The 12,511-nt window shown below is 39.4% G+C and overlaps 1 protein-coding gene across 3 annotated transcripts in view; it reads left to right on the top strand.

Moving 5' to 3' along the window:
* LOC141898452 (helicase domino-like) overlaps nucleotides 1-7,697 on the top strand; it is a 42,789-nt gene extending 35,092 nt beyond the window's left edge. For 2 of the 3 annotated variants that reach the window (XM_074784338.1, XM_074784337.1), the window contains exons 34-44: nucleotides 387-686; nucleotides 1,227-1,334; nucleotides 1,535-1,711; nucleotides 1,791-1,880; nucleotides 2,044-2,245; nucleotides 2,883-3,025; nucleotides 3,251-3,418; nucleotides 3,764-3,874; nucleotides 3,972-4,134; nucleotides 4,490-4,564; nucleotides 5,104-7,697. In XM_074784338.1, coding sequence (XP_074640439.1) covers nucleotides 387-686; nucleotides 1,227-1,334; nucleotides 1,535-1,711; nucleotides 1,791-1,880; nucleotides 2,044-2,245; nucleotides 2,883-3,025; nucleotides 3,251-3,418; nucleotides 3,764-3,874; nucleotides 3,972-4,134; nucleotides 4,490-4,564; nucleotides 5,104-5,984 — 2,418 coding nt within the window. In that variant the 3' untranslated portion in view covers nucleotides 5,985-7,697. The remainder of the gene's footprint in view (nucleotides 1-386; nucleotides 687-1,226; nucleotides 1,335-1,534; nucleotides 1,712-1,790; nucleotides 1,881-2,043; nucleotides 2,246-2,882; nucleotides 3,026-3,250; nucleotides 3,419-3,763; nucleotides 3,875-3,971; nucleotides 4,135-4,489; nucleotides 4,565-5,103) is intronic. The other variant, XM_074784339.1, reaches the window with a different exon arrangement.
* The last annotated feature ends 4,814 nt before the right edge of the window (nucleotides 7,698-12,511 follow it).

The following is a 12,511-nucleotide window of genomic DNA, read 5'->3' as shown; positions in this document are numbered from 1 at the left end:
ATAAAGGCACAATTTTGTCACAAAAAATGCCAGTTTTTGCAACAAATTAAGCAAAGATTTTCTCTTTCTCTTGGTTCCTTAAAAATGACATAGTCTACTTTATCAGATCCAGTTCCACAGTTAAGCTAAGGCTCAGATTTAGAATATTGAAAAAGAAGTTCACTTCAAGAGTTAACTCTTACTTACAGGAACTGGATCCTGAGTTCAGACTCACAACTGTGTGGGAGTTCACTCTATTTCGCAACTGCGACATTGGATCTGCCTTCAGAGTTAACTCTTATTTACAACTAAAACTGGATCTGAGTTCAGAGTTAACTCTTACTGGCAGTTGTGAAACTGGATCCTGTTGTCAGAAATCGAGAATGAAATGTTGCGATATTTTTCAGTGGATGTTGTCGCCGTTCCAAAATAAAACGAATCGTCCGATGAAAACGAGTCAATTGTTCGCTCAGGACAACAATTTGTCGATAACCAGTTTACACACGATGAGATTCGATTCGGCGAAGAGCATTTCGTCGAAACGCGTTCCGACGCTGAGACCGACGTTAGCGAGTCCGATACAGAAAAACCCGAAACACGCCGAGGTGTTAGCGGAGAGCGGTATCACTTACGATCAACCGAAAACGCCGGTTCAAGTAGCGGCCGATAGAGCCGAGAGAATCGCCAAAGAGAAAAAACAATCACAGGTATAAAAAAACGGATACGTTTGCTCTCTCCCTCCTCTACCTCTCCCATCTCTCTCTCTACTCTTAACCTTTCTCTCCTTTCTCCCTCATTCCCTCTCTCCCTCTCCCCTACCTCTCCCATCTCTCTCCCTCTCTTTCTTCTTTACCTGTCCCTCCTTTCTCCCTCATTCCCTCTCTCCTCTACCTCTCCCATCTCTCTCTCTCTACTCTTTACCTCTCCCTCCTTTCTCCCTCATTCCATCTCTCCCTCTCTCCTCTACCTCTCCCATCTATCTCCCTCTGTTTCTTCTTTACCTCTCCCTCCTTTCTCTTTCTCTCCCCTCTCCCTCATTCCCTTTCCATCTCCATCTTTCCTTCTCTCCCTCTCTCCTCTCACTCTCTCCTTTCACTCTCTCCCTCTCCCTCTCTAAATCTCTCTATCTTTCATTCTGTCCCTCTCTCACTCTCTTCCTCTCTTGATCGATTTACGTTTAACTTTGACAACACACTGCGTGTAGAATGAATTGTGTAGAAAATTCATGTTCCGTTGAATCATTACAGGCTGCCCAGGAACGCGCTGCTCAACAGCCTACGTTAGTCAAAGCTACCGGTGCTGCTATAGGACAAACAGCTACACAACTCGTACCCACTTCCATTCCGGCTGTTGTTGTAAGTTTTAACTTGAATTTGACAACTTCTCTTTCTAATTATGAAGATAAATATCGTAATCTTTTTTTCGTATGTTTTATATCAAGTGGAATTTAAAGTTTTGGATTTCATTTTAAATTAACTGAAAACAGAACTTTCTTGAATCTTATCATGAGATAATAACCTTATTCGAGTATGTTTATTGTATCTTTGTATTGTAGCAAACTGGTTCGTTACAGAAATCTGCGTTGGGTACCGGAGTCGCTGTCTCGCTGGCACGAGGGGTCACCGGTCCCGGAGGTATCGTAGTGAACACACCCGGAGGAGTCACTCCAACTCCGTTCGCCGCGATAAACAAACGAATCAGTCAAACAGTCGGAGTAACACCGCATGCCACGGTAAGTTCTAACTACGCTACTTCAGAAATTATGGATAGTTTTGGAAACATGGATAAGATGAATTTTATCGTCGTTTCAGAAGCCGACGTTGGCTAGGAATCTACTACAAGGAGTCGGGGATAAGAAGGGAGCTCAGACAGTCAGTGCGTTATTACAGAGTTCTGCTGGTGTAAGTCAAAATGTTTGCCCTCCGTCTAGAATTTCTCATTCGGGTCTGACTCTTTTAAGAGTTAAAATCAGTTTATTTCCAATGTTTTTTTAAGAGTCAAATCTTAACCGACAACTGTAGATCAGTGATATTTAAAAGTTTCTGTTTTTTGTATCGAATATAGAATGTAACTGCTAATATAGCAGCAGCAGCAGCTGCACGAGCTCGAACGACGACGGCTATGACCGTTCAGGATATATCGGCCGTGTCTCAAACGCGTACGGTTCCTGCCGGAGCTACCGTCATCACTAATACTAATCTAACGCCTACTCAGTTAGCTCAGAGGACCGGTACAGCTGTTACTATCACCGCCGCTTCAACTACCGGTAAATATATTTTCATCTCTTAACTGAAATAGACACTAGTGTCATGATACAATGATACTTCAAATCACTGTTTTACAATGAACAGTAAACTTCGCCAAACTGGGACCAGTGGCAAAATTGGTCCGAGTTAAGTGAAAGTTAAGGATCGGAAGATGTGCCAAGAGGTCTGAAAATGATTTCGTTCTTTGAGTTAGTCATAAGTATCGAGTCGTCGGCCATGTCCGAGTAAGGCGAGGGTTAATGTAGTCTGATCTGTAGAATGGCAAAAACATTCATACTCACAGCTCTCAACTGTTGCTGATTTTCAGTATTTGTTACCATTTTATAACGAGAAATACTGATTTGATTTGTACGATGCATACAGAAATATGAAAGATGTTACTGAGGGTCTTACTGTTGATTTGAACATTTTCTTTCATACTTCAATGAAATTTGATTTGTTCGATATGTACAGAAATATGAAAGATGTTACTGTTGATTACTGATTTCTTTCATATTTCAATGAAAGGTTACTGAAAAAAAATTCAATTTGTAACCGACGGCACTTTTCAGAGGTTGGCAGCCCTATCTGCTTATTTGTTATTGATTAATGAAGGATACTGAGATTCTATATAAATATATAAAAATGTATTCATAGGAACAGTAGCTCAACAATTAGCAGCAGGTACGACCACTAAGAACCTAACGGCAGCTCAGCTAAACGCGTTACGTCAACAAGCGATGAAACATCAGGCGGCTTTACTTACGCAGCAACAATTCAGACAGGCTCAACGAATACAGGTTCGATCATATATCCCCCTATCACATCACTAATCACTGGAAACCTTGCATTTAGTTTGAATGTAGAGTTGATATTTTAGTTCACTTTCAATATCAAACCCAAGATTTAAATTTAACTTGAATCTGTGAAACTGGATCAACAGTATTTGGTGATGTTGGAGGTGGACGTTGTTAGTGTCTCAATGTTTCTATTCTCTCATTATAAAATGTTGTGTTTTGTTTCAGTTAAAACAACAACAAATGAAGCGTTTACAAACACAAGGAACCGTCCAACAGGCAGTTACTACGGCGACCGCCCTACCGAAGACAGTAGCGGTCAGTTCACCGTTGTTGACCGGTCTCGCTCAGACTCACGTGGTTACCGCAGCAACAGCGCAACGACTGCAAGTTCAGGTACATCCTTGAAGCACCCTCCTTATAGCTCCTGACCTAACATTCGGGGGCAATTGTTCGGGGGATTGTCCTAGAATTGGTTACTGCTCTTAAAATCCTCCTGACAGCTCTTAACATACTAGAAACAACACTTAAAAATCCTCCTAACAGATCCTTACATCCTCCTTACAGCTCTTAAAATCTGCCTAACAGATCCTTACACCCTTCTTACAGCAACTTAAAATCAACCTTACAGCGGTTCCAGGTCATTCGCAGATTCATATCAACTGTAACTGTCAACATATAGTCTTGTTTTATTTGTGAGAAGTTTTTCGAAGTAAATTTCTGACGTGTTCAATGTTTTAGGGTCAGAAAACGACTGCAGTTAAACAGAGTATACCTCGCACGCTGACACACGAGGAGCTGATCGCTCTGTGTAAGAGAAATCAACCGCAGAAAACTGGACAAGCGGCTCAGGTGAGAAGGAGAGCCTGGAGAGGGAGAGACGAGGTCATTACTGACATACCGGTCTAAACTGTCTTTATTGATCGTTCAATCTTGTTTCATTCTACAGATTATAGCTCAACAAGTTCAACAACAGATGGCGTCGGGAACCGTGCTGAAAACTGTCAGCGCTCCGTCATCTTCCGTACCCAGCGTTACCATACCTGTTAGTACAGTTAACGTGGGAGGCGTTAATATCAATGTGAGCGTACCGCAACAGAAAACAACTACAGGTAATTAAACCCTGGCCGCCCCGTCCTCTGTACATGCCTCAACTAGACATTTATCATTCAAATTAGAGTTTTAAGATCTAACTATCAATCCCGCTGGTCATCCCCTGCGTTTACCTAGTCTCAACCGGGCCAAGTACTCTGGATTACTTACCTAGTCCAATTAAATCTAGTCCTTCAAATGGATGCTTTTAAATCTAAGCCCAAAACCCATTTGCGTTTCAAAGTTTTTAACTAAACTTGTTATAGTTTCCTCTCTTCTCTTTTTGTGTATGATTTAAAGCCAATGAACATGTTTTATATGGGTTTAAGGCACGATGAATTGTCATTATTATCATTTCACTGTTCGTTTTCGTAGGTAAATTAACAACAATCACTCAACAACAGCAACAACATTTACGACAATTACAATTACAACAACAGAAAGTAACCAGTAAGTATGACTCAACTCTTAGTAAAACATGAAGTTCTCTACGATTTTGTTGAAGGGAGCTTTGATGTTTATAGAGCTTGATCTAAGCCAGGGTTTACACAATGGCAACTGAGATCCAAAAATGCTTTTCAATCTTAAGACTGATGTTGTTAGATTGGCTAAGAACCAAGATGCGCTTAGACAGGTCTTAAGTTGTTAGATTGGCTATAGAACAAAAATGAGCTAAGACTGGTCTAAAGTTGTTAGATTAGCTGTAGAATTAAAATGAACTTAGACTGGTCTTAAATTGTTAGATTGGCTATAGAACCAAAATGAGCTTAGACTGGTCTTAAGTTGTTAGATTGGCTATAGAATCAAAATTAGTCTAGACTGGTCTTAACTTGTTAGCTTGGTTATAGAACTAAAGTGAGCTTAGATTGGTCTTAAGTTGTTGAATTGGCTATAGAACCGAAGTGAGCTTTGACTAGTTTTAAGTCATAACTGCAACTGGCGTTGAATGAAAATAAGGTCATTGAATTGATTGGTATTGTTTATTTCAGCTCTGACTCACGCTCAAGTTCAACAAGTCGCCGCGGGTAAAGCTCAACTGGGAGCTGTTCAAATAATACAACAGCCGCAGAAAACACTGCCGACTACAGTTACTGTGCAACAGTTTCAGCAGATAGTCAAACAGCAGCAACAGCAACAGCAGCAGCAACAACAGGGTCAACAAACGATACAACAGATTATAACATCAATGACTCCGCATACAACATCTACACCGACCACTGTATTAGTGACGCAATCGCCACAGACAGTCACTAGTCGACTAACAGCTCCTAGCGGGGGCGTGTCGCAAATTAGACCTATACGCCATCTAACGGCGCTTACGGCAACTACTACCACACCAGTTCATACGATACTGTCGACGCTAGCGTCGGGAACTAGCGTGACATCGACGACGTCGTCTCATACCGTGACGGCGTCGGTCGGTAATACGGGTGCCGGCTCGGGCAATACAGCGCAGGCCGTTAAAATAGGAGACCAGATCGTCATCACTCAGACGAAACCGGCATCCGCGCCGATAGTCGCCACGGTAACTATCCCCTCCGCTCCCATAAGTCCCGTCGTGCAGACGTTGTCGTTGGTGACGGCGGCGCCTTCGCCGAAGCCGCTGACGGTCGCGTCGATCTCGCGTCCGCAAACGCCGAATATTGCGATCACGAACACGACGGCCGTTGCCGCGACGATTACTCCAACGGCGACGATCGTGACGGCTACGCCCAGCGGACAATTACAGAAAACGGGCGCGGGAGACGGCACCAGCTCGATACTAATACAACAAACACCAGCAGCGGCGGCAGCTGCCGGCGACCAGTCGACTCAACAGAAAACCCCGTACACGATGAGACTCCGTAATCCTCCAAAACAACATCAATGAATCGACTTTATTCCTTTATTTGCATTTAATACACTGAATTTAACGCGGTTTCATGGTAGAAATTAAAAGTTTGAAACGTCAAAGTTTGAATTGTTATCTTCATTGAAAACACGAAGTTACCGAAAGCCATTGAAATGTTAAGTTTCGTTTACAAGTGATTTTTCTCACAAAACCAGACCTTAGTTTTATCATTGACTGTAAACGGAGGAAGATTTATGATCAGTGTTTGAATATATACAGGACTTAATAGATAATCTATGATTGTTGTGTATATACTATGTATGTTATCTACAGAGGAACCTCGTTAATACGAATCTGGCAGGCATAAGTGGAATTGTCGCTTCAAACGGGTTTCGTATTATCCAAATCTTGATTGAGCTGAATATGTTAGCTGGGTGGGACATGCTGGAAATCATCGTCTGAAACCGAATTGTTTTAACGAGGTTCAGCGGTACATTTAGTTACGATGTATTCTAAACACCCGGGGTGTCCCCTTCCCTCAAAAAAAAGAATCCAGATCGATGAAACATTTACTGTATGATAATTCACTGCATGATTGTAGAGCAATTATTATTTACTCAAATGTGTATATTTTATTTCTCAATCCGCAGTTCGAGAGTAGATATTTTTAAAATGACAATTCATCTGGTTTTATTTCACGTAGGGAACTTTTCGCGTCATAATTATATTATTACCGCATTAATATGATAGAGAATATAGACTAGGGAAAATTGCAGGAATATATTAGAGCAAATTCATCATCACATGTATAAATATTGGTTATTATTATTATGCATGAAAACTGTTATGTACATTTATTTAATGTAGCGCTGTACGAAAAACATTGATGAAACACTCTTCGAGTCTGTGTTGTAACGTAAATATAAATTCTCTGCTACTCACTTAAACTGAAAATACGGTGTCTGAAATGTTTCCTTCAGCTTGTAGTTTATTCAACTTTTTGGCAATATTCTTCAAAAACACCGGTATTTCTAATATAATAAATGTAATTTACTCGGTTTAGACTTTTAGGGGTCATTCATTTATTGTGTACGCATTAGGGGAGGGAGTAAGTGCGATAGCATACTGTAATGCTGAATGTATATGAAATGTATGGCCGATTAGGCGTACAGGGAGGGACGATAAATAGTTCAAATTTGATACGTACGCTATGAATGAATGGTCCCTTAGGATAAAGTGAAAACGTTGGATGAATCATCAGCTCAAAGAAATATTTATGATGCTATTATTTCCATTCTTGTGTGATCACTACAGAATTTATATACATATATTATCAATATATCTTAAATAAAGCTGTGTCAAGATAGAGATAACATAAAACTTAATGCTAATTAGTAGTAAAGGTTTTAAATAACTCATTTAATGATATTTATTTGAATTAGTCATTAATTAATGAATTAATTTTGTGTAAATGGCTATCATTTTAACTGTTCGATTGTTTTGTGAAAAACTATTGACACTTTTCATTTGAATTTGGACCAATTCTGCAGTTTTGAATTTAATTTGGATTGGACGTCAATTAGCTGTCGAACTGGAATCTGGTTTATAATCCCCTTTCTAACACTATTAAACTTGTACTTAAAATGCTTCACGTCTGTCTAAAAGTTGGCGTCAATGATATTAAAAGATTTCCGAAATGCTGTAAAGAAACCCATTGTAATAATCTAGTAAATTATTGTGTAAAGGATCCTGTAAGTTTTCTAATAAAATTTGTACTGTATTTTCACATGTCCGACTTGATATCTTGTTATTTCAGAGCAACAGAAATTATGGAAATTACCACTGCGATTATTGGGGTGTTCGGTTCATTAATAATGGTGGTTGATTAACTGTCCATACCGCCGCGTCACTGTCAAATGAAATCTAGCTTTCCTGACGTGATTTGGAAAGTATCACGAAACAGGGAATCTCCAGGAAGACGGTAGTGTCGAATACTTGAACTTGAACTTTATTTACGACTCGAACCACATAAAAAAGTGATACATTGAGGATACAGAAATATTCATGTAAAACAGTTACAAGAAAATGTAGAAAAGAAAAAATTTAATAATTATTTAACCAACAGATATTGACCGTCAAGTGCTGCCGCAATATCTTTCAATAGCGGTAAATATGTGAAATAATACAATTGTTCAAAATTCCTACTGTGGCATGCGAGTTAGTGACGGTTATCAATTTTACTGCGGCGTGCAAGTAACATATATAATAGAAATACTTTTCCTAGGTGTAGTACCTCTAGCCGTGTTCCCCCAACAACCTACGGGTTGTAGGGAACCCGGGACAATGACTGGTATTACTATTCTGATTAATAGTTTTCCAATTTGCCTGCTTACATTAAACAACATTTTATTTAAAATCTACCACGCACACTAAAAAAACTAACGAGAAGCGGTGTGGCTCTAGCCGCTGCCAAGACCAGCATTAGACTGGTTGCCGGTTAGGAGGCGGCGCAGAATTTCACAGGCGACCAGTCTTGCGCGGCGCCGCGGGAATCCCAAACTGAGGTTCACTATGACGCAGTACAATATCAAAATGGCGTGTTTCACCATTTCACGAAAAGCAAAAACCTCACCTAATTACGAACAATGCCACCCTCCTTTCAGACCCCTGAAATCTGTATTTCAATATTGGTAAGTGTTTGTAATATTGGTTCAAATGGCGAAAAATATTCCATCTCAGATATTGTGGATAATCATTATTTCAGAGGCACATCAACGAACGAACTCCGAAAACGTGCACATGGTGTTGCTCAGTCAAGCATATCTATCAATATCATCATTCCATCCTGATATTTCGAAATCACGATGCTTCACCTCAGTGTGTTGTAATAAATTTGTTCCAAAATGATTCCATCGACTGATTGCATCGAACAGTGAAAACAGTGTAAGTCTATTTTATCTTTTGAATTCTCTTCATCAGTTTTTGAAACAAGATATAAATTGTTCATGTTTCTTCTTCATTACTTTCTTGTTTTATTTCTCATGTTCAAGTCTGGATGCAAAACCTAAACCGTGGATAGAAAAACCCTGTGAATAAATGAACTGCAGATTGGAGCAAACAATTTTATTCGTAAGTTTGAATTTTAAATTTTAAATTTATGTATCATATCATATTATAATTTAGCATCAATTGAAGGCCTGTAAAGGCCTATGACTAAACAGCCTCTTGCTTTGAAACTAAGTGTACTCGTGAGGTAGGCACTTAAGGTGCCTTCTTAGTGTTCCTTTCTTTATGAGGGTGCTGTCATGAGATTTAAGTCTACATTTTTTCTTGGTGATTTAACGTGTTCTTTTTTTAATTTCGTAGTCAAATTTCATTCTTAGAAGTCCTGATAGCTATTCTTTTTCTTTCGCTTAGTGTAGCCCTAATTTCTCTGTTGTTTATTTACAGGGCTGATTCCCAGGGCATCACTTCAACAAGTTCGATGGGAATTTTGATTCAGCGCAAAAAAAAAACAAGGAATCACTCTTGGATTCTGCACAGGACAACAAGGAATCAGTGTTTCACAATCAGACATTTTTGGATTCAGCACGAGACATGAGGAATCACTCTTCGATTCAGCGCAGGGCAGCAAGGAATCAGTGTTTCACAATCAGACTTTTTCGGATTCAACTCGGGACATCAGGAATCACTATAGATTGAAATTCAAGATAAGTTACATTTATCTTTATTTATCGGTTGTTGACTTGATTTTTAAGGGACCAGTTTTATAGATAAACCATGTTTTGAATTTAAATCACAGAAACCTGTTGCATTTGTTCAATCATTTCAAATTTCTTAATATCGGTGAATATTTTGCTAGGATTAGTTCATGGTTGGGATTGTTTAAAGGTTTTCTAAATTCTTATCGACTCAAATGTTGAGACAATAAGATACACAATATCCATGTAAGATGATGACGAGAGAAATCCCACAATAAATTTAGCCAAAACGAGAAACTTGAGTAGAAGAGTATATATATTTGCGCGAATATTTGTCCAAATATATATGCTCTTCTACACATACTCTTGTAATGTACTGATAAATATGAAACTGGTTCCTGATATCAATAATGCAACTGTTATCAATCATGTTCCTTCGTGACAACCAGATCATGTGTATCTTTAGAGTTAGAATTTCTGTAGATTAAACTGCTGTACTTCTTTCATACTGATTGAACAGTAACAGATACGTGTAACATTGTGTACAGATACAGGGTACAGATCACTGCATTACTTCATCCTGTGATTGAACAGTGACTTAATGTTCTCTCATCTTCATTAGATTCCCATCCGTCTAACTAAAACATTACATTTCAACTCATCTAACCGCGGGGTTGGGGAGGGTGGGTAGGGTTTGGGGGAGGCAAGGGGTGAGGGAGGGAGGGATCTGAGAGGCCTACGAGAGGCCACCAATTGCTGCTCTATCGGTTCGACATAAGCCGGCTTGCGACGGCAACCCGAGGCCTACCGACTCGTCGCAAGCCGTATCCTGCTAGTTGCCCATGTTCTACTCCGGCCTACGGTAGGCGGTCAGTTGCTTTCAATCGCAACCGACATAAGCTCATCTGCGACGCGACGGACAATTAGAGATAAGTAGACTGGTTCCCGTTTACTTTGCATGTATCGATTTTATTTTGCTAATTTAGCAAATGCGCATCATATGCTGACGTTTGAAAATTCAAAAAAGGGGGTTCGTTCGAACTTCTGAACCATCCTAGGGGTAATGAGCTGCGAACTAATTATTCTTATATCAGGAAATATTTTACTAAGTCGTAAAAAGTTTAAAACAGATGATATTAAACCAGATGTAGTTGTAGTTTTCACAGGCTACCGCGACCTTCCTACTACATTGTGACTTTGATAAAGCGTATGCATTGTAGTCGTTACATATCGAAGATTATTTATTTCTGCTCTAGTGTACAGAAAAAATCTCCTGGAATTGAAACCAGCCTGCGACGCTATAGTCTGTTTGTCTGCCAATGCGTGAATCTTCAGCACAATGAATCAATTCAATACGGATTTTATTGTTTCAAAGATAGCAGAATCATTAACGCTGGAAACCTGTTATCGCTGTTTGCAGCTATATTTATCATTCCTGACTTACTAGAATTATGGAGTAGAAATGTTGTATACAGATTATCGTCACAACGCAGGGCGGATATCTAGTGTATTTGCCATTTTTCACGATCATATCAGTTTATGAAAAAGTAATTTCATCCTCCGCCGTTACCGGTATTTAAAATTTTATCAGTGCTCGATCAATTTGTCAGCGCTTATCAAACCAGGGGTCGGTTGCATAGTCATGGCTTAAGACTTAAGACCAGTCTAAGACCAACTTAGTTCTATAGCCAATCCAACAACTTAAGACCAGTCTTAAGATTCAAGACCACTTTTGGACTTAAGTCACGACTGTGCAACTGGAGCCTGGGCCATAAAACTGACCTACTTTAATGAGGGCCATGAGCCAAATTTATTCTCATGTCACCAAACCAAAGCCATGAGCTATATTTACCCGGTATGGTCACAAAATCAGAACCATAGACCAAACTATTACCCTACCAAAACAGGGCCACGAATGAATTGGTGTACAAGTTATTTCTGTTGCCTTCACAACTCTTTATTTGAGAATGAAATGATTTATGTGGAACTAATGACGTAGTTAATGAAAGATTCATCTGTATCAGTGTTGTTGCTGGTGCTGCTGGTGCTGTTGCTGTTGGTGCAACTAACACAACTTTTTTGCTGTTTGTCTCTAAAAGATTAAAACTTGATCCCAGTCGGAACTGATGAGAGTTCTAATGAGACAACGAATAAGGAAAGCCATATGAAAAGAAAAAATATAGCGCGTGGGCTTCTAACCACAAAAATAAAACAGCATGAAATGCTGATATAAAGAGTGGGGTCCGAGAGCAATTCGAAGGTTTAGTGTCCTGCACGCTTAGCGAGCGGGCAGGGGTCTATACCTACCTCAACTCAAAAAAAGATAAAATATAAAGAGTGGGGTTCGAGAGCAATTCGAAGGTTTAGTGTCCTGCACGCTTAGAGGGCGGGCAGGGGGGTTTACCTACCTCGACTCAAGCGCTAAAAGTCGGAGAAGAGAGTAAAAACGAAAAATGGCAAATGAAGGAATATGGCTGAGTTTGATTCGTTCCACTGGGTTCAAGTGTTAACTTGTAAAGACAATCAAATCATAGTCAAACAGATTATTTGTGACGTATATATTTTGTAAACATCAGCAGTCAGTTCATAATCAATGATTAATAAATCTGATGAATAAGATATTATAAAACAACTTGCTTATATAATACCTCTAGTAGAGAGTATAGAAATATCTAATCGAACTATCAACGATCATTGGTCCACAACGGTTTTATAATAAAGAGTGACAACGTTAGATTTGTGAAGCAACATAAATATAGTTGATTGAATAATTTTGATCTCAGCCATCATTCTTGTCCTTGGTTTGTGTTTTTCCTTCTCACAACATTTTGTGAGTGTGGAGGTTTGGTTCGGGCTTATTTCCTA

This window comes from Tubulanus polymorphus, chromosome 2 (assembly GCF_964204645.1).
Source record: "Tubulanus polymorphus chromosome 2, tnTubPoly1.2, whole genome shotgun sequence".
Taxonomy (NCBI): Eukaryota; Metazoa; Nemertea; class Palaeonemertea; order Tubulaniformes; family Tubulanidae; genus Tubulanus; species Tubulanus polymorphus.
This window is presented reverse-complemented; position numbering and strand designations above follow the sequence as displayed.